We start from the raw sequence: 23644 nt of genomic DNA, 5'->3' as shown, positions 1-23644 counted from the left end.
AAGTTTCAGAAAGATATCTTGAACAGTTTATGAGATATGCTCCGGAAACGAAATCGGACGGACGGACGAACCCCGTTTCAATATCCCTCCCTAACTTCGTTCGGCACGGGATAATAACCAGCGGCTGCCAGGCAGGATACGCCCACATTTTCGAGAGATGAAGAGAGAACAAGCTAAAAAGAAAGTGATTTTTTTGTACAATCAGGGGCCATAATTCAGGAAGTTACGGTCTGATATGCGCGAATATCGAAAGGAACTGCAATCTTTGGGTTATAAACTTATATTTCAAGTTTCAACACAATCGGATAAAAATTGTGACCTCTATAGGGTCCACAACCTTGATATACCATATTTTTACGCTATTTGAGAACGAGGGGCAGCCATTTTGTCTGTCAGTTTTGGGCTGATTTGCACGAAATTCGAACTCAGTCGTCCTTAGGGTGTAACGGTGATATAATAATACGTTTTTTATATCGGATAAAAATTATGACCTCTATGGGGTCCACAAGCTAAAATCGCAATTTTTCGTACGATCAGGGGCCATAATTCAGGAAGTTAAGCTCCGATATGCGCGAATATCGAAAGGAACCAAGATCTTTGGGTTATAAACTTACATTTCAAGTTTCATCAAAATAGGATTAAAATTGTGACCTCTATAGGGTCCACAACCTTGATATACCATATTTTTACGCTATTTCAGAACGAAGGGCGGCCATTTTGTCTGTCAGTTTTGGGCCGATTTTCACGAAATTCGAACTCAACCGTCTTTAGGGTGTAACAGTGTTATAATTATAGGTTTTTTTAAATCAGATAATAATTATGACCTCTATAGGGTCAACAAGCTAAAAACGTGATTTTTCGTACAATCAGGGGCCATAATTCAGGAAGTTACGGTCTGATATGCGCAAATATCGAAAGGAACCGAGATTTTTGGGATATAAACTTACATTTCAAGTTTCAACAAAATCAGATAAAAATTGTGACCTCTATAGGGCCCACAACCTTGATATACCATATTTTTACGCTATTTTAGAACGAATGGTGGCCATTTTGTCTGTCAGTTTTGGGCCGATTTTCACGAAATTCGAACTCAGCCGTCCTTAGGGTTGAACGGTGATATATTAATACGTTTTTTTAAATCGGATAAAAATTATGACCTCTATAGGGTCCACAAGCTAAAAACGCGATTTTTCGTACAATCAGGGGCCATAATTCAGGAAGTTACGGTCCGATATGCGCGAATATCGAAAGGAACTAAGATATTTGGGTTATAATCATACATTTCAAGTTTAAAATAAATCGGATAAAAATTGTGACCTCTACAGTGTTCACAAGCTAAAAACATGATTTTTCGTACAATCAGGGGCCATAATCCACAAACAATTGTGGACGGACGGACGGACAGGGGCGAAGACAATATACATCCACATGAAAATGTGGGCGCATAACAAAAGGAACGAACGAACAAACAGAAGTAAAGATGAAATCAACTACCATACTGTACTAGAAGAAGAAATGGAAGGAAGATTGGACCAGGCCCTACACTCACCAACAAGCCTCAAGGAAGAGTTGCACCGCCAGGCCATTCAACTGGACAAATCGACCAGACCGACTGAAATGACTCATTTAAATATATGTACATACTATGTCTCTTTGTCTAAATGTTCATCCACATTCATTCATTTCACACACACATACACAATATACATTACACATAGAATCTCTAATATACTTTATATCACACATCACTATACAGTATACACTATGTTATAATGTATACAGACATCTCTCCATTTCATTGACTTCCATATTAGTATTAATATTGATCAAGTTGCTTACCTTTGAAAATTAGAAGATGGGAGGGATGTTACTACAGCTAAAGGCAAACCAAATCCACAAAAGTATGCCCAATTGGTTTCAATGTGAGCTAATCTTGTGTGCACTTCTAGACCTAAACAGAAAAAACAAGCCAACAATGAGGCTGATGTCCTCCGTCAATATCCCAAAATAAATAGATGACACATACTAATTAATTGTACATTTATCTTTTTGAAAAGTAGCGAGCATTCAAACTGATTATCTAATCTTGGTCCGAGCAGAAAATGTTCACGATCAAACTCAGCTCAGTCAAGTTTAAACATTCTACCGCAAATAAAATCAGAGTTGTTATGTTCCAAAGTCTTGACCAATCAAATTGCTTATCGCTACTTAGCCTAAGCAGAAAATTCTCATTATCAAACTTAGTCAAGGTGTTGGTATGTTAGAACCACAGTTTCAACCAATCAAATTAGTGGAAAATGTGCATGATTGAACACTGTCACCTGTAATAAACACTTACACCAAGTATGAACATTCTACTTCAAATAGAAGAAGAGTTATTGTGTTCAAAAGTCTCGACCAATCACACTGAAGTATCAACTTAGCCAAAGCAGAAAATGATCATCATTGAACTTACTCAAGGTATTGATGTAATGAAACTATACACGGCGTTTCACCACTCTCACTCAATTAGAATCAAAGTTATCGAGCTCCGAAGTCTCAACCGATCAAATTACTTATCGCTCTGCTTACTCTGAGCAGAAAATGCTCATTATTAAACTTAGTCAAAATAATGATATAATGAAACTAGTTTCATCACTCTTCCTTAATTCGAACCAGTTATCGTGTCCTAAAGCATCAACCAATCAAACTGTTTACCTCTGCTTACCCTCAGCAGTAAATGCTGATCTTCAAACTCCATCAAGGCATTCACCTAATGAACACCTACACCAAGTTTGAACATTCTAGCTCAAATAGAAGAAGAGTTATTGTGTCCCAAAAAGTGTGATAGACAGATGGACAAACAGACCCATTTTAATAGTTCCCTGCTTTCTTCGAAAGGCGGAGGACAATAAATTACATATAGTTAACTAACTGGTTATTATGTACCATAAGACAAAAAAGAAATGCATCCTGAAGTGGGTTGACATAAATGTGTATTGTTGAGCTATACAGGATATGTATTCTGACTTGCAAATCCAATAACCGGATAGAAATTCTATAAAGCTTTACTAACAATTCACTTATCTCTAGAATTTCCGAATGTACTTAGTTATGTTATAAAATATCGGGGTGGTACACTGAGGGTGTAGCAATTTTGACATTTTGGAAATAAATCAATTTCATAGATCTATCATCCTCATAATCGACACTAAATAGTCATCCCCTCTGCATACAGATTTTTTCTTAAATGACATCAGACTATAATCTAAATGTGTATAACATTTGTGTATATTTTTGAAATTACAGTAAATACAAAACTTTAAAAGCTAAAATTTACCCATATTGAACCACTTGTATTCAAATGCATATAAAGCATAAAGTAAACAGATATGTACAAGACTAATCAGATGTCCAATTCCCCATATCGGTAATAATTTGATCAACATGGCCTGGAAATAACAGAAATAGTGATAGAATTACTTATTTTATTTATCTATGCAAAACATCATAAAATACAAACCCTCAGCCAAAAAAAACCCCAAAACACACAAACTCTTTTTAGTGATTTTAGTTGTCAATCTTACTCAAGGCTAATTCCTCTTGTAAAACTGCACAGTTTGTTTATCGTTTTGTAATGAGTTCCCTGGTGATTTTATTACCACATCAAGAGAACATAAATGAAGTGTTGAGGATTTAATCTATGAGAAAACCCCATCTCAGGATTTTGAGAAAAATAGGATCTGATTATTCTGACAAAATCCTTCCTAACATCCATAACAGCCATCAAGATGGACACACAAAGCGTGGAATATGTCCACACAGCAGCTTTGTCAACAAAAAAAGGTTTTAAGTCTCTATCACTTTCACAATCTATTCGGAAAAGGAGGCATACCTCTGGAAAAGAAGGGTGTGCAACGCTGAATAACATATGGGTTTAACCTCTCATGACCTCAATGCTTTAGACCAAATTTGATAAAAATCTGTCAAAAACTGTAGGTTCTAACACGTTCTGAAGGTTTTCAGAAAGGTTTGACGAAAAGAAATAGGGCCCTCGTCTTATCATAAACCTCGGCCTCTATCCTGCTGACAAGCATTACAAGCAGTGTTGACAGATTTTGGCAAAAAGTGGCATAATTATTAATCTGATTTTGAATAAAAAAAAAACTTTGTGGGAATATACAACTGTAAACATCAGCATAGAACTAAGTGATCCTAGAGGTGTTGTATATGTATGAACAATAGAGGACCAAACAATACAAACCCTTGTAGGACAAATTGTGTCGATGGCATTTAGTAATTGAACTGGAATTGATTGTCAGTCCTAAACATTCCAAATTGATGGAATTGCAAACGAGTGACACGGAATTCAGTCCTGTGACAGTTCTATCAGTCCAGAAAACTGAGGTAGTGCGAGTGGAATTGTGATGTAATTTTGTTTGATGGTTGGTTGAAATACTTTTTATCCAGTCAGTGCATGTGTTGTAGCCCCAAATCCCCTTTTCCTCTCGATTGTCGTTATTTTTGAGATTGTGAGAATTCCATTTTGGGACATACAATCGAGTATCCCCATTGTTAAACAAACTGAAAGTTTTATTTCTACCATTAAAGCTCCATTATGTAAGAGTTAGATAAAGAGCTGGTTGTTCTTGCAGTAATTCTTTTAAAATAGATAATAAAAAATGAATATATTGAAAATTTCTGTCAAATTACAAACATTCTGAACAACATTCTGAATGTTTGAAGTGTTGACAAGAAATAGCATAAACAGTCCTGATTGTCAAGTACCAATTTACTTAACAAAATAAAGTCTTTTTTTTCCATTTCAACGTTTAATGAAGATATGGCAGACATTGTCTAATCCACTACATAGAGAGTTGATTGTGGGCTTGTTATGTGAATAATTGTCTAAATAATAATTTATATGGGTCATTCTCAAAATTTGCCCAAATTTCAGTCAGTAGCACAAAGCTCTGAAAATATTTATTTTAACATTTTTTCAAAGGTCATATCATTAAGAAGAAGATATTTTGTTTCTCTTAAAGTTGTAAAATGGTATATGTGTAAACAATTTTTTGAGAAAATAGGGTTTTTTATCATCAGTTCAGGAGAAAAACCACCGTCAGTATACACGGAAATGACTTTGCAGAACAATAAAATGTTAATTCCAAGACCTTTTTAATATTTTTTTGGCATTTGAAATAAAATACGAGTATAACAAACACATAACTAACAGATATACTAGGAAAAATTATGAAAATCCAATATTAATCACACAATTAATGACTGTCCAAAATTTCACGGTCAGTGGTGTAACGAACTCTAAAATTATGACATTAAATAATTATCTCCCTTGAAAATTATATGAAATACTGACTGCTCCTTTTGCTGATGACTTCCTGCTCATGGCTGAAGTTTTGAGGAGGTCAAATTTGAATTCCTGTAGAAGTTCCACGCAATTAGATAAGTCTATTATTCACCATAACTTTTTATTGTGTCAGTGGTGTAACACTGATTACATGTTCATATGAACTAATTTAAAACATTTTTTATTTTAAGCAAATTAAAACTATTGAAACATCATCCTTTATGCCATGTGGTCAGTATTTAGGGAGCATTTATTGTTATAAATGTTCATAAAAGTATGAATGGGTCAGTGGTGTAACAGTCAGTGGTGTAACACTAAAAATGTTACACCATTGACAGGTTTTGTTACACCACTGACAAAACTTTCCTTTTAGGCAATTTTTTTGCAAAACTGAATTGGTTTGCAATACATCTATCAAGAGTATTTTCTTTCAGATTGTTTATTTTATTCTTTTATTAAAGAGACATACTATAAAAGTAATGTTGCAACATTTTATGTGCTAAAGTTTGCTAGATATGTTACGCCATTGACAAATTGGTGTACAACATTACCACAATATTTTCATTTCATAAAAGTTAATATTTGTTTAAACTTTTTCAAAAATTCATGTTCAGACTTTACTATTAAGCCTTTTTGATTTTGATGATTAGCAAAAGAGGCATTTTATTTGTATCTATGTAAAGAAAAATCAGTGGTGTAACAAAATAAGTCATTGGTGTAACAGTATTCTTTGTAGTTTTACATGATATTGTTTCATATTCAGATGATTTGTTTTGCAAATCCAAATGTTTAAAAACCTGTTCTTTAATAATGACAGCTAAATCATTTTAATCTTTATATGACAGTTTATTTGGCTTTTATCTTCAGTAATTTGCAAGAGAATCAGTGGTGTAACAGATCTTGTCATTGGTGTAACACACATATCAGTGGTGTAACATACATCTTTGACAAACCCAGGATTAAATTGTGAAAATAATTAAATAAGTAAACTCACAATTAAAAAGAGAAAAAATATGGATAATGACAACAGTGGAAAATCTTTTTTTTATTTACTTAAAAGTGTGAAAATATAAACATTTATGCTCGTTACACCACATTTTTTTCAAGTGGATAAATCAAAAACCTTATTATCAAAATATCTTATTTACTTACTGTGTGCAAATCATCATAACAGCACTTCTCAATGTGCTGAGCATTGCATAGAATACAAAAATTATTCATTTAGACGCTTTGTATTTTTTAATTTTTCAAGGTCTAAATGTGGCCATATTTTGAGAATGACCCATATATGATTGAAGCCAGAAACAAGCTCTTTACATAATTCATCTTTAAGATCAGGTTTGAGACTTTCCAACCCACTGCCATCGGCATCAAATCTTTTTCGTTAAGATGGTGTTGTATACGTGAACAGTTAGTGCATTGTTCATATTAATTATGCAGTACTATGCAGTACTGTGCATTGTTGGTCAGATAATGACGACCGAGACTAGCCTCAAATGGAATCGCTTGGTTCAGAGTGAAACAATTTGACTGAAATTTTCAGCATATTTTGTTTACATGATCTATTTTTCTTTTAACTTATAGCAAGAACTGTCAGTTCTTTATCTAATCTTACCTACAATCCAAGTATAATCTTAACATAGAGATCTTTGCTACATTAAGTTGATCCGCAACAAAGATTTGAAGAATTTGGATGAGACACAAATAAAGGAATCAGTTATTGTTACTGATTGAAGAAATCTGCTACACAGATGATTTTCATCTCACTGATAATTCCTGCAAAGAGGTTTTTTTATGGGACTGTGAGACAGAATCTGTTTGAAAGTAGCTGGCATATATGCAAATAGGGGGAGATAACTTACTGATAAGCAAGTTAATATGCAATGCATAATAGTCAAGGGGGAGATCACTCTATGTGCAATTTAAGTTCACTGAATCAAATGGAATTAGCCATGCTGTGGGTCATAAAAATTATTATTAAAAATTAAAATAATAATTTTTATGACTCACAGAGCAAGTTCCAGGAAAATTGTATTCTACTGCATGAAGGTTTCTTGAAAAATGATCTGCTTGTTTTGCACGAATTTTAAGTAAGAAATTCTATTATTGGAGGGGTTAACAAAGATACATATTTTGTTGGTAGTGAGTGGGGAGGGTAAATAATAATTATATAGTATATTACCTGTATTAAGAATAGAGCTTGTAATAATAAACTAAAAGACATATCAGCTATAAATCTACTTATGCTAGGTAACTGTGGTTTACCTCTTGTTTTTAAATAAGCGGCATCTGCTATATCCTATAATATAATGTTATATCAAATAATGAATACTGTAACAAGAAATTAAATTAGACCCCAAATAATAATACCTGGTTTAGTCGGTCAGATTCTATTTTTCTTGTGGAGTTTGTGGGTCAAAATTGCATACCACTAACTGAACTAATAAATTAATATTTTAAAAACCTACATGTATCTAAATAAAAGTAAATGTTAAATAAAAGATATATATTTTTTCATCACTTAGTAACTAACCTGTCATAGTTAGTTATCAAAGGACCAATCACATTACACAGTGGTGTTCTGGGACAGTTGAGGCAAGAGTTTAACTACCTATTTTTCAGTGCCATTGGACTTAAGAAAATGGAAATACACCATGCAGTGAGCTATGAAGGAAAATTTGCCCAAACTTAATATCAAAACACAATTTCACACCGAAACAAGAAAACATTTTATAATCCACATAGACTGCTTGCCATGGAGAGGTTATTCCACCTGAAATTCCTTTCTCAGTTCCTCACAATATTTTCTCTAAAAATAATGTGAAATACTAGATTATGCAAGCCATAACATTCACTGCCATACCTTTATTAGAATTAGAAAACCCATATATTATATTAGAATACACAGTATTTTCTTGTGTCATTGATATTTGCTTTCCTTAGAGTTTTTCATTTTAAATACGGTAATATATTTGTTATTTATTTCCCAGCATTTGTGGTAAAACAAGCACATAAAATGACCATGTAAAAGTGGTATGTACTCAAATCTAGTGTTTACTATATACATTTTACACCAATTTAATTCATAATCCAAGACATTTTCATGCAATGTCACAAAAATAGACCATCCCTTAATATGCTTTTACAATTATCCCAAACGTCAGTGACGTCACAGTGACGACCTGTTTATTAGAAGTGTGCATCCCTCTACAATTATATACAGTATTTATTACACATGTCAACTGCTAAATGCCGCTCAAAGAAGATACAATTATATATTTATTATTTTTTTTCTCCCAGCATTTGAAGCGTGAGAAGCACACAATATGACCATAATATAAAAGTGGTATGTACTCAAAGCTAGTGTTTGTAATACGTATTTTACACCAATTTCATTCATAATTTGTTGAGACATATTCACGCAAGGTCACTATATAGACTGTACCGTAAAAGGCGTTTGCAAATTGTATCAAACATCAGTGACCAAAGGTTTATTAAAAGTGTGCATTCCTCTACAATTATACGGCCAGGTGATATTAATATTACCGGTACATTAGTGAACCATATGATATGTTACCTCCCTTTGATACAAATATAGAAGACTGATGTCTGTGAATGAATGCATTAAATGGGTCCTGTCACGAAATATGATTTTTATGACAAATTTTGCAGTTCAGTATTACCTACCCCTCCCACAAAAAAGTCATGAGTTTACAAGACATACTATACCTGAAACCAGAAACAGTTGACTATTTTTGAAAGAACAAATAACGGTAGAATCCAAAGAGCGTCAAATGTTGCAGATAGCAAGACGGACAGCCAAGACCATACTGTGTTAGAACTGCCGGCTCTGGCTGTCAAAATATCAGAAGAAACATTTATTATACTCCATCATACTTTCTTATGTAAACAGACTAAGGGGTAAGATATAAGCAAAATATCCTTAAAAATATATCAAAATATAGAACTGATCACGGTTTGATTTTCAAACATTAACAGTGAAATGACTTAACGCTGCAGTGCACCAGAGAGCAGTTAATCATTTTCTTCATCTAAATCTAACAAAAATAAGGGCTCAAAATAGTCAAAAGTGTTCTTTAGATACCAATTAGAACAATTAACACAAACAACGTAGGTTTTATACCATCTTGATCTTGATGGTCATGAATAGAAATGATCATTTAGTCATTGATTGGCAATTCTAAATCAATAAAGATGGTGCTATGAAATCTTTAACTTTTATATTACAGGTACTTATTAGTACAGTAGCACCTACATACCTACATATTTATCTACTGTTTCTTCTAATTTCCCTTTCACTCGCAACCATATTATACCCCACTCACCAATTTATGGAGAGAGAGAGAAATGGGTTTAACGTCCACTCGACACAAACTAGGTCATTTCGGGACCAACACATGGTTCAATTTTATTTCAATAATTCGCATGCACGTAGGGGTATTTAGCAATGGAAGCAAACTGGAAGACCTGGAGAAAACCCACGAGGTTGGACAGGCGACCCTACTCCTTGTCACGTACAACCGGGGAATCGAAACTCCTGCCAGTTGACTCAATGACAAACCATATGATACAGCGCGCATGCCGCACATGCTAATCATTCGGCCATCCAACCCCCCTACCAATTTATGGTGTGTGAATTAATTAACACAAATCTTATTTACCTGAGACAATTTCTGTCACCCAAAATATAATTGGTAAAACACAATAATTAAATATAAATATACTCATCTGAAAAATACAAACCAGCGGCTGCCAGGCAGTATATGCCCACATTTTGCAAGAGATGGATAGAGAACAAGCTAAAAACAAATGGGATTTTTTGTACAATTAGGGGCAATAATCCAGAAAGTTATGGTCTGAAATGCGCAAATATCAAAAAGGACTGAGATCTTTGAGATATGTTTTAAGTTTCATCAGAATCTGATAAAAATTGTGACCTCTTTTACATACTTTTACACAATTTGCGTACAAAGAGCGGCCATTTTGTTGGGCAGTTTTATTTCGATTTTCCCGAATATTTAAACGTTTTTTAAAATCGGAAAAAAAAATTGTGACCTCTAGAGAATCCTCAAGCTAAAAATGCTTTTTTTCGAACAATTAGGAGCCTTAATCCAGGAAGTTACGATCGGATATACGCGTTTATCAAAAAGAAACCAAGATCTTAGTGTATAATGGTAATATATTTCCATGTTTTGTTAAATCGGATAAAAATTGTGACCTCTACATGGACGGCAAGCTAAAAACATGATTTTTTGTACATTCAAGGGCCATAATTCAGGAAGTTACGATCCAATACGCGCAAATATCAAAAGGAACCACAATCTTTGGGTTATAAACATGTATTTCAACTCTCATCAAAATTGGATCAAAATTGTGGCCTCTAGAGGGTCCACAAGCTTGATATATCAAATGCTATACACTATTTGCGTACAAGGGTCGACCATTTTGTCTGACAGTTTTGGCCGATTTTCACAAAATTCAAACTCCATAAACATTACGGTGTAACAGTGATATATTTGAACGTCTCTTTAAATCGAATAATAATTGTGACCTCTAGAGGGACCACAAGCTAAAAACATGATTTTTCATACAATCCGGGGCCATAATTCAGGAAGTTACAATCCGATATGCCCGAATATCAAAAGGAACCAAGATCTTTGGGTCATAAACATGCATTTCAAGTTTCATCAAAATCGGATGAAAATTGTGACCTCTAGAGTTTACCAAGCTAAAAACGTGATTTTTCGTACAATCAGGGGCCATAATCCATGAAGTTTCGATCTGATAAATGCCAATATTGGAAGGAAACGAGATCTTTTAAAGATAAATCGAAATTTCAAGTTTCGTCAAAATCGTGGACGGACAGACGTCCACACGGACGGACGGAAGGGGGCGACAGCATAATACGTTCACATGAAAATGTGGGCATATTAAAATTGAATATAAATCACTTTCAAACATTCATATTACATTAACATGTACTTTTTGACCCATTATCGTTGATTTTAAGGTTATTACGCGCTTTAAAGTTATTACACTTCTAAGAACCAAACCATCACATAACAGTTACTGATACTTGAAGCTAGGAGTGTGACTGTGATAATAAAATCCATTGCATAGCATTGTTGTGTATCAAAGAGTGGAAAAGAAGAACCACACCACCCAATTTAATAGCCCACTGAATATGAGCAATCCCTGGAAACGATTTAGAATTCATATCCAACATACCAAACAAACACCACCATTCCATGCACAACATAAAGCAATCCTCTGAGTTACTTTTGGTTCATTGCTAAAAAAAAAAAAAATGAAAAATAATGAATAAAAAATCTCTATTTCTCTGGAATAATATGTTTATAAAAGCAACCAAAATTGGACAGTATTATTTAGTTTTTAGGACGATGGTGGGATAATCATACTTTTCAGTACTTGTGTGCTTTTTTACCTTGTACCCAAACTAACAATCGGTTGTCATGCAAGATACACCCACAGAGATGGACAGCTAAAAAAAAAGTGATTTTTCGTACAATCGGGGTCCATAATCCAGGAAGTTACGGTCCTATACACTCAAGTATCAAAAAGAACGCAGATCTTTGGGATATAAACATATGTTTTAAGTTTCAGATAAAAATTGTGACGTTTAGCGGGTCCACAACCTTAGTATTACATACTTCTACAGTATTTGCATATGGGGAGCAGCCATTTTGTTGGACGGTTTCAGTGCAATGATGATATATTTAGAGGTTTTTTTAAAATTGGATAAAATTTCACAAAAACACTGTATACTTATGGAAATCCAGCGGCTGCCAGGCAGGATACGCCCACATTTTGCAAGAGATGGATAGAGAACAAGCTAAACAAAAAGCTATTTTTCGTAAAATCAAGGGCTGTAATTCAGGAAGTTACAATCTAATGTGCGCGAATATCGACAGAAACCAAGATCTTTGGGTTATAAAGACATATTTCAAGTTTCATCAATATCGGATCAACATTGTGGCTTCTAGAGGGTCCACAACCTTGATACCATATATTTACACTATTTTCATACGAGGGGCGGCCATTTTGTCCGGCAGTTTTGGTCCGATTTTCACGAAATTCAAACTCAGCCATTATTAGGGTTTAACAGTGATATATTCAAACGTTTTTTTCAATCAGATAAGAATTGTGACCTCTACTATTTTTAGTACGATCAAGGGCCATAATTCAGGAAGTTATGATCCGATAAATCAGATAATTATTGTGACTTCTTTCAACAAGAAACAAGATCTTTGTGATATAAAGTTATATTTAAAGTTTCATGAAAATTGGATCTAAATTGTGTCCTCTAGAGGTTCCACAACCTTGAAAGATAGGTTGCCAGGCAACGAAACATACGCCCACAGCAGCTAAATCGTCCGGGCAGTCAACAAGAGTTGTCGCATATTTTTACTTTTTTCGGTAATGAAACATTTATAATACACTAAAATCTGATTAAGAGCAACAACTCAGAAAACCATTAGAATTTGTTTGGTTTTTATAAAGTTCTGCCCCATGCTAACGTTTTGTATACAAAACTTTTAATACTGTATCAGGCTGACCTTAAAAATATCTTTGTTTCGCCTAACGCGACCGACTAACTAAAACCACCCCCGACTTAACTTATTTTATTGCACTTTTCCGCGATCTTTTTATTTTATTTTGTGTGTCAACCTGAAATATATCACGAGAGTTATTTCCCTTTACTATGGCTATGGTTTGATTCATTATTGAAACTGGTTGATCAAGACGAAAGCATCATAGGTTTCGCTTCTCAACAAAATGGTTGTAGACGAAAGCACGTCCATTCCCACGAAATGATTGTGCCTCTATTTTTCTCGAAAACGGATATTGAATATCCGTTTTCGAGAATAATGAAGGCACAACCCGCACGATCGTTAAAAAAAGTGTTGAGGGAGTTTCAAACGTCAGTTTCTGGCAATTCATGTGCGAGTCGTGCATCACGAAAAATCCCGATGTCATTGATTTGTTTGACAATAAAAGAAGACAAATGTTTGCACCCGGAAAATTATCAAGCTGTCAAATTAGCTCTTAAAAAAAAATCTGAAAAAAACCCCGACCTACCGACCCTTCTCCTCGATTGTGGGTCGGGTTTGGTGAAACAAAGATATTTTTAAGGTCAGCCTCATGAATTTAAAAATTCATTGAAAATCAATATACTTGTTCGTCTCAAGATCTTAAACTCTGTGTATCAATCTGCAGTCAATCGGATATTAACTTTGGCCTCTAGAGTGCCCACAAGATTTTTCAAAGTGATCAAGGGCCATAACTTTGGCAGTAATTATCAGAAATCTTTGAAAATCAATAGGATTCTTCGCCTCGTGACCTCAAAGTCAAACACTGTGTATAAATTTAAAGTCAATCAGATATTAACTTTAGCCTATAGAGCATCCACAAGTTTTTTTGAAGTGATCAAGGGCCATAACTCTGGCAGTAGTTATCGAAAATCACTGAAAAGCAATAGGCTTCTTCGTCTCCTGAACTTAAGCACTGTGTATAAATTTAAAGTCAATAGGATATTAACTTTGGCCTCTAGAGAGTCCACAAGATTTTTTTTAAGTGATCAAGAGCCATAACTCTGGCAGTAATTATCAGAAATCGCTGAAAATCAATAGGCTTCTTCGTCTCATGACCTTAAACACTGTGTATAAATTTAAAGTCAATCGGATATTAACTTTAGCCTCTAGAGCGTCCACAAGCAATTGTGGACGCCGGACGGACGGACGGGGGCGACGACAATATACGACCACATTTCAATGTGGGCGTATAAAAACTGTGTATTTAGAATATTTGCGTACGAGGACGGCCATTTTGTCCGGCAGTTTTGGTCCGATTTGTATGAAATTCGAACTCAACCATCATAAGGGTGTAATGGTGATATATTCAAATGTTTTTTTAAATTGGATAAATATCATGACACTAGAGGGATCACAAGCTAAAAATGTGATTTTTCGTAAAATCAAGGGCCATAATTCAGAAAGTTACGATCCGATATGCACGAATATCGAAAGGAACCAAGATCCTTTGGTTATAAACATGCTTTTCAAGTTCCATCAAAATCAGATGAAAATTGTGACCTGTAGGTGTTCACAAGCTAAAAACATGATATTTCGTACAATCGGGGGCCATAATCCATGAAGTTATGGTCCATTTTATGCCAATAGTAGAGAAACTAAGATATTTGGGAGATACACCTATATTTTAAGTTTCGTCAAAATCGAATAAAAATTGTGACCTGTACAGGGGCGACGACAATATAAGTCCACATGAAAATGTGGGCGTATAAAAATGGATAAATATTATCGAATATTTAAAGGTAGTCAGTAATAAATGGTAGAAATAGACACGATTATAGAATTTATATCAGAGATTTGAGTCAAAGAATTTTCGTTCCAATAACAAATTTCAGCGACGACCAAATTTACGATGTGAAAAGCGACAATTTTGTCGAGTAGTTTCGGTCCAATTTTCACGAAATTCAAACTCAACCTTCATTAGGGTGTGACAGGTGATATATTTGAACGTTTTTTTAAAACGCAATTTTTCGTACAATCAGCAGGGTCTAAAATTGACGAGGTTACGATCTGATATGTGAGAATATCAAAAGGAACCAAGATCTTTGGGTTGTAAACATACAATTTCAGTTTCATCAAAATCGGATAAAAAATTGTGGCCTCTAAGAGTGTCCACAATCTAAAACTGTGATTATTTCGTAATATAAGTGACTATAATAATCAATGAGGGTACGGTCCGATACATGCCAATATCAAAAGGAACCAAGATCCTTCGGAGATAAATCTTTATTTCAAGTTTCATCAAAATCAGATAAAAATTGTGACCTGTAGAGTGTCCACAAACTAACTGTGAACAGATAGAGGGACTTGGGCGACAACAATATATGTCCACATGAAAACTGTCCAAAAACTAACAAAACTCAATGACTATTAATATTTGAAGATTAATAAAATACAGAAACCTTTCTTTTACTGTATCTTTATGTTTAGATTTTTCTGCTCTCCGTTTAGCAAGTGCTGTCATAGGTTCAACAGTTCTCGAACTATGTTCTGTCGGGATTTCAGAATCAAGCTTGAATGCTTTAAACATTCCAAAGATGCTATCTCTGAAACCCCATACCAAGTTGGAAATAATATTTTGAAATGTATCTGACATTTTGATAACCGCTTCAATTTCCAGAAGTTGACTATTTTTCTCACTGTAAAGATAAAACAAAATTTTTGGAAAATTAAAAACAAATAATGTCAAGGAAAGGCATTTTAAAATATGCTTAGGCACACACTAAATATGAACAGGAAAAGACTGCATATAAAGATATATTTTAAGTTTCAACAAAATCGGTTCAAAATTGTGACATTCTAGAAGTGATTCTCAACCAGTGTGTCGCGATATCTTCCTAAGTGTGCCGCGAAATGTGAACGGCACACTAAGAAAATGTGAAAAATCATGTGATCCCAATTGCGTATTCACTGGTGTCTACTGATAAGTTCATAGCTGTGTTTATCTTTATTTAGTTTACCTTCAGTCATTCTGTGTGTCTATGACTAGTCTGTCTAGGGTGTATACCGTCTATGAATAGCCATGTTTTTATTTGCAGAATTCAAATATTTTTTATATTTAGCCAGGTGTGCCGCTATTTTTTCATGTTTTCCAAGGTTGAGAACCACTGTTCTAGAGAGTCCACAACCTTGCTATTACAGTAGAATTTGCATTAAGCAGCCACCCAAGTGAATTTTCACAACTGACCGCTTAAAGGGAGCGGCCTCTTAATAAAATCTTGGTGCTTTTTGTGCTGACATAAATTAAATATTACGTTTGGATGCATTGGAAGCGGTAAATTTGACCTTCGCTGAATCTTGCGGCAAACGAAAATTCTTTACTCAAATCTCTGACATAACTTAACGGGAGTGGCCTCTTAATAAAATCTTGGTGCTTTTTGTGCTGACATAAATTAAATATTTCGCTTAAATTCAGTGGAAGCGGAAAATTTGACTGTTGCTGAATCTTGCGCCAAACGAAAATTCTTTACTCAAATCTCGGACAAAACTTCTGTAAACTTGTCATTTTGTACCAACCTTCAATACTACTGTCTACCATTTTATCACCTATTTACAGGGGGTGTAACTCTGTATGTAATGTTATAGGAGGCGCTAAAACGTCTGTTTAACAATAAAGTGGCAATGGAAAAGAGATACTAGATGATCGTGACAAAACTCAGTACTTTTATTTTATTCAATCAGTATCAAATAATGTGTCGTTACGCATGAAAACAATGATCAAGTTAGTCGTTTAATAAAACAAAAGATTAATTAGTAGATAATCCTGGGTTGATTGTTATTTTTACATTTCTTTTTACCTGATCAGTGGGGGTCCAGTTAATTAACTACTACTCACAGGATTAGCGGGGGATGTTGCAAAGAACGACAAGATGGTATCATTCAACAATGGCCGTTGAATGGGCTATGTTTTGTTGAATTTATTAGTAAAATAGTGACCGCTGGCCGCGTTAGAGGAGTGACCGTTGAATAAAGAGATGAAACAACAGAATTTTTACGGGGGGAATTTATCGTGACCGCTTACAAGGAGATGTCGCTGAATAGGAGTGGCTGCTCATACAGATTCTACTGTACATACTTTTATACTATTTGCATACAAGGGGCGGCCATTTTGTCGGGGATACATTTAAACGATTTTTAAAATCAGATAAAAATTGTGACCTCTAGAGGGTCAACAAGCTAAAAACGTGATTTTTTTATACAATCAGGGGCCATAATTCAGGAAGTTAGGGTCCGATATGCACAAATATCGAAAGGAACCAAAATCTTTGGGTTATAAACATGCATTTCGAGTTTCATCAAAACGGGATTTTTCGACCAATCATGGGCCAGTCCATGAAGTTATGGGCTGATACATGCCAATATCGAAAGAAACCGAGATCTGTGCTATATTTCAAGTTTTGTCAAAATCGGATACCAGCGGCTGCCAGGCAGGATACGCCTACATTTTCGAGAGATAGATAGAGAACAAGCTAAAAAGAAAGTGATTTTTCCTACAATCAAGGGCCATAATTCAGGAAATTACAATTCGATATGCGCAAATATCGAAAGGAACCGAGATCTTTGTGTTATAAACTTACATTTCAAGTTTCAACAAAATCAGATAAAAATTGTGACCTCTATAGGGTCTACAACCTTGATATACCATATTTTTACGCTATTTGAGAACGCAGAGCGGCCATTTTGTCTGTCAATTTTGGGCCAATTTTCACAAAATTCGAACTCATCTTTATGACAAGTCGTACAAAATGTAGGATACGCCCAAATTTCGCACGAGATGGATAGAGAACAAGCTAAAAACAAAAACGATTTTTTGTACCATCAACAGCCATAATCCACAAAGTTATGGTCTGAAATGCGCAAATATCAAAAGGGACTGAGATTTTTGGAATATAAAGATATGTTTTATGTTTCATCAAAATTGGATAACCAGCGGCTGCCAGGCAGGATACGCCCACATTTTGCAAGAGATGAATAGAGAACAAGCTAAAATCAAAAACGATTTTTTGTACAATCAGGAGCCATAATCCAGAAAGTTTTGGACTCAAATGCGCAAATATTGCATACATTCACACAATTTGTCAGGCAGTTTCATTACGATTTTCCCGAAATTCGAATTCAACCTTCATTATGGTGGAATGGTGATATATTTAAACAGTTTTTAAAATCTGAAAAAAAAAATTGTGCAAGCTAAAAATGCGGTTTTTCAAACAATCATGAGCCATAATCCAGGAAGTTACATTCCGATATGCACAATTATCAAAAGGAACCAAGATCTTAGTGTGTAATGGTAATATTCACATGGTTTTTTTTTAAATTGGATAGAAATTGTGACCTCTACAGGGACCACAAGCTAAAAACACGATTTTTGTACAATCAGGAGTCATAATTCAGGAAGTTACGATCCGATATGCGTGAATATCAAAAGGAACCAAAATCTTTGGGTTATAAACATGCATTTCAAGTTTCATCAAAATTGGATCAAAATTGTGACCTCTAGGAGGTCCACAAGATAGGGAAAGAGAGAGAGAGAGAGAGGAGGGTTTAACGTCCATTCGACACAAACTAGGTCATTTGCGGGACTAACATATGGTTTAATTTTATTTCAATAATTGGCTTACGCGTAGGGGTCTTTAGCAGTGGGAGGAAACTGGAGGACCTGGAGAAAACCCATGAGGTTGGACAGGCGACCCTACTCCTTGTCACGTACAACCGGGGATTCGAAACCACGCTAGTTGACTCAATGACAGGCCTTATAATTCAGCGCGCACGTGCTAACCATTTGGCCATCCACCCCGCACCCCCCCCCCACCCCCCCGGAGGTCCACAACCTTGATATATACCAGATGTTCACAGTAGTTCACACTATTTGCTAACAAGGGGCAGCCATTTTGTCTGACAGTTTTGGTCTGATTTTCACAAAATTTGAACTCAACCATCATTAGGGTGTAACAGTGATACACTAAAATGTTTTTTTAAATTGGATAAAAATTGTCACTTTTAGGTGAACCACAAGTTAAAAGCTTGAGTCGTTTACATCAACATAATGTTTCCAATCTGGCACTAACTTACTAATTTGACACAGAGTGGTGATACCAAATGGTGTCATAAAGATGGTTGCCAATGTAGGAGTGCCCATATTTGGGCACATTACATATTGTTCTAATTTAGAAATTACATTAAATATACATTATGGGAGATTAGATAAAGAGCTGGCAGTTCTCACTATAATAGTTAAAAACTAGATAATTTAAAGGGAATTTGCTGAAAATTTCAGTCAAGTTGATCCACTATGAACCAAGATTTTAGCAATTGAATTTTCGGAATAGCTTCGATCATCATTTCTAAAGTCGGTACGATAAAAAACATAGTCTCGATTATCCATTTCATGATTAAATCATGAATGGAAGTCGAACAGCAAATCGGAACCTAATTCAATGAACATTGCAGGCTTGCGATGACATCGAGAGTTGATTATGGTCTGGATAAGTTAATTAATGTCTAATTAATAATTTAGATAACATTTCAGGCCTAAAGAAAGACCTGTAATAGGCAGATATAGCTCTTGCATAATGTATGTTTAATAGACATTAGTAGTTAATTTTATTACAATACAAACATATAAAGAATTTTGAATCGCCAATGTTCTTAAATTTGTACGTTGTCTATTGCCATGGAATGATTACCTAAATTTCGTTTCGTCTTGTAAAGAATCAACATTCTTAAGTTTGTATGTTATCTATTGCAATCTATTTGGTAGAAGGGTTCCTGTTTTTACCAGCGTGTTGTATCGCACAAATACTAGCTCTAGCGGTGTAAGCAAAGAAGTAAAGAAGTTCAGAGTAAAAGCCATTAAAAACATTCCTAAACGTACAGGCAGAGATGGGGAGACCTACGTTCTGAGCTGAAGTTCCTTAGGATGGAGCTACAGTGGCTAAGTGAGTAAGACATTGGCTTGCTAACCTGGAGGTCCTGTGTTCGATCCCTGCATTGGTGTGCATGTAAATGATCCATTGGCAGTTGGAATTCGACATAAGAGTTGGCCGTAGCGCCGCTGTCTGGGCAAAATTTCCCTCATAGCACAATGCATTGTGTATACCCATCCTCATTAGCCCAGTCAGAGCAGAACAGTAAGACATTAAACCCCATTTCTTTTTATTTCATTTTATTTCATTTCTTCCTTAGTGTCAATGAACAATCCTAGTTCCTTTAGGAACGGTCTCTGAACAGTGGTGGGGAAGAGCAGAATTTGCAAATTGCAGCTATATAGGGACCCCAGTTAGGAATGGTCAGTGGACATCCTCCGATCAGAGACCAGTCTTTATTACACCAAAGTCTGAATTTGAACACAATACCATTTGGGTACTCTAAATACTCTTACATGTATATTGATACTAGTCATATTAAATCTGGGCATATAAAATAATAAATTACATTTTTAGTCTAATGATTCCCTGTTTGTATAACCGTAAATCCTTCATTGAAATGAAAGGGTGCAGGCTGTTTCGTAACATGGCTGTTTCGTACTTAGTTCATTCATTCGTACCTCACTTCGTACCTCAAATTGATTCGTTCCTTTTCCTATGTTGTTGAAATCAGTTGAAAGAAATTGAATATGCCGAACCAGAATTAAAATATGCACGAATTTTGTACCTCAAATTGATTAGTTCCTTTTCCTGAATTTATAAAATGGCTGCCGAACGAGAATTAGAATACACACGTGATTTGTACCTCAAATTGATTTGTACCTTGTGATTTGTGATTATTGACGATAATTGATTGGTGGTTGTTAGAGTGGTTAAAAACGATTGAATATACTAAGAATTCAAAAATGCGACATGTAATGTATTATTCATTACCTAATAAACCTTAAATCAATTTAACTCAATGTAAGGTGGACCTGCATACTTTCTGATATGGTAAGGTTATTTGAGCCTAAAAAAAAGAACACAGCAAGTCTCCAAAAGGTGCCTGGGGATCATGTGGCTAAGTGGGTAAGACGCTAGCTCGCTAGCCTGGAGGTCGGGTGTTCGATCCCTGCATTGGCCGAGAAAGTTCATCCAGATTTTCCGGCGTGATTCTCCCTTGTCAGTGATGCAGGACGGAGGGGCTGACAAGGAAAGCTGTCTAGTCGTTCAGATGGGACGAAAAACCGAGGTCCCGTGTACACATTGGCGTGCACGTAAAAGATCCCTTGGCAGTTGGAATTCGATATAAGAGTAGGCCGTAGTGCCGCTGTCCGGGCAAAATTTCCCTCATAGCACACTGTATGGCATATGCCCGTCTTCATTAGCCAAGGTTAGGAGCAGAACAGTAGGACGTTAAAACTCCATTTCATTTCATTTCATTTCCAAAAGGTGCCTACGTGTGAAGATGGGCCTACGTGTTTCTTTGATCTGTTATATCATGGACCGTATATACGGTTATATCACGGGCTAATTCTGTTATTGAAACCCAACTGCATGAATATGGCTTTCGATCGTAACCGATGTAAATTTTGTAAAATGCTGAAGCAATTTTAGTTTAAATATATCCTTGGTGTGTGAATTACTACTATTGGGCAGGCTGTGTAATATCAATATGGAAATTTCTTTTTTTTTCAATGCATACAATTCGCTTTTTGTTATTATATCATGTAGCTAATTCTCATTCGGCAGCTATTTAAATTTTTATAAAAAAAATTGTTCTTTTTAATATTTTAACAGGCTGTGGTATACGATTTAAATGTTTCATATTCATGTAATTATCAATGCATAAAATTCGCTTTTTGTTATTAAATCTTTAGTATAGACATCATCGATCGTAGCTAATGCTCGTTCAGCTGCCATTTTTATAAATTTAGCGCAGCCGTTGGATTTGATCAAATCGTTTAATTATGTTTCACCTTTATTTCAATTTCTTTCAAACACATTTAGGAAAACCAGCGGCTGCCAGGCAGGATACGCCCACATTTTCGAGAGATAGATAGAGAACAGGCTAAAAAGAAAATGATTTTTCCTACAATCAAGGGCCATAATTCAGGAAATTACAATTCGATATGCGCAAATATCAAAAGGAACCGAGATCTTTGTGTTATAAACTTACATTTCAAGTTTCAACAAAATCGGATAAAAATTGTGACCTCTATAGGGTCCACAACCTTGACATACCATATTTTTACGCTATTTGAGAACGAAGGGCGGCCATTTTGTCTGTCAGTTTTGGGCCGATTTTCACGAAATTCGAACTCGGCTGTCCTTAGGGTGTAACGGTGATATAATAATATGTTTTTTTAAATCAGATAAAAATTATGACCTCTATAGGGTCCACAAGCTAAAAACGCAATTTTTCGTACAATCAGGGGCCATAATTCAGGCAGTTACGTTCCGATATGCGCGAATATCGAAAGGAACCTAGATCTTTGGGTTATAAGCATACATTTCAAGTTAAAACTAAATCAGATAGAAATTGTGACCTCTACAGTGTTCACAAGCTAAAAACGTGATTTTTCGTACAATCAGGGGCCATAATCCATGAAGTTACAGTCCAATACATGCCAATATCGAAAGGATCCGAGATCTTAGGGTGTTAACCCTTATTTCAAGTTTCATTGAAATCGGATAAAAATTGTGACCTGTAGACTGTTCACAAACAATTGTGGACTGACGGACGTCCGGACGGACGAACAGGGGCGACGACAATATACGTCCACATGAAAATGTGGCCGTATAAAAAACTAATCTCGGCAGCCACTTTTATAAATTTAGCATAGGCGTTTGATTTGATGAAATCGTTTCACCTTTATTTCAATTTCTTTCAAGGAAGTGGATAAACGACCGGATTCGGTTCCTTACAAAAATTTACTACGAAATTGGATATAGTCTCTGATTGGCCAATTTCATCACATGGTTATTCTATCGCGATAGGTTCGATTCTAACCCTAACCCTCGCATTTTCTAATGTCCGCGTATCTCTTCGCCAATATGTCACTTAATTCTTAAATTCAAATTGTTTAATCGCCTCTAAAAGTGTATTTAGAGTCGTAAATTCAGCACCAACAAGGATGCCTGTAGAGGCCGCCATATTCGAAAAGACCGCTCATAACCACGTGATAAAATAGGCCAATCAGAGACGATATCCGGTTTCGTAGTAAATTTTCGTCAGCAATTGAATCCGGTCGTTTATCCACTTCCTTCTTTTAACTGATTTCAACAACATAGGAAAAGGTACGAATCCATTTGAGGTACGAAGTGAAGTACGAAATAGCTTATGTGAAGTACGAAGAGATACGAAGTGAAGTACGACATGACTCATGTGAAGTACGACATGACTCATGTGAAGTCCGAATGAACAAAAAGTACGAAACAGCCAGGTTACGAAACAGCTGACATCCAAATGAAAGTGAAATTAACCTCTTGCTCTTTTAAAGATCACACATTCTCGTCTTTACATGCACAGTAACAATTTCAGGAATCAATTTGAGTGTTGACATCTCATATTAACAGTTGTGAATTTCTTTCATAAAACAATTATGACTGTAAATAAATTCGACGGTTTCCTTTACTTTGGATAGCCAAAATTGTTTACTTTCAGCTATCTTAAACTAAGCACGCATCGCTTTTGCGCATGTCGCTTATTACAATAACAATGTATTACTGTTCATGTAATTTTTTTTAATTTAGAAAAATAT

At 35.2% G+C, this 23644-nt stretch overlaps 1 protein-coding gene across 2 annotated transcripts in view; it reads right to left on the bottom strand.

The window, feature by feature from the left end:
• The window catches only part of LOC126830050 (etoposide-induced protein 2.4 homolog), a 36347-nt gene extending 12786 nt beyond the window's left edge, over window positions 1-23561 (bottom strand). The window contains exons 1-8 of one of the 2 annotated variants that reach the window (XM_050560267.2): window positions 23367-23561; window positions 15381-15617; window positions 11597-11660; window positions 10030-10096; window positions 9077-9201; window positions 7530-7646; window positions 3320-3431; window positions 1840-1951 (exon numbers count right to left, since the gene is read on the bottom strand). In XM_050560267.2, the coding sequence (XP_050416224.1) occupies window positions 1840-1951; window positions 3320-3431; window positions 7530-7646; window positions 9077-9201; window positions 10030-10096; window positions 11597-11660; window positions 15381-15574 (791 nt within the window). In that variant the 5' untranslated portion in view covers window positions 15575-15617; window positions 23367-23561. Of the gene's footprint in view, window positions 1-1839; window positions 1952-3319; window positions 3432-7529; window positions 7647-9076; window positions 9202-10029; window positions 10168-11596; window positions 11661-15380; window positions 15618-23366 lie in introns of those variants that run through there. The other variant, XM_050560268.2, reaches the window with a different exon arrangement.
• Between the last annotated feature and the right edge of the window lie 83 nt (window positions 23562-23644).

Source organism: Patella vulgata, chromosome 8, assembly GCF_932274485.2.
Source record: "Patella vulgata chromosome 8, xgPatVulg1.2, whole genome shotgun sequence".
Classification (NCBI taxonomy): Eukaryota; Metazoa; Mollusca; class Gastropoda; family Patellidae; genus Patella; species Patella vulgata.
This window is presented reverse-complemented; position numbering and strand designations above follow the sequence as displayed.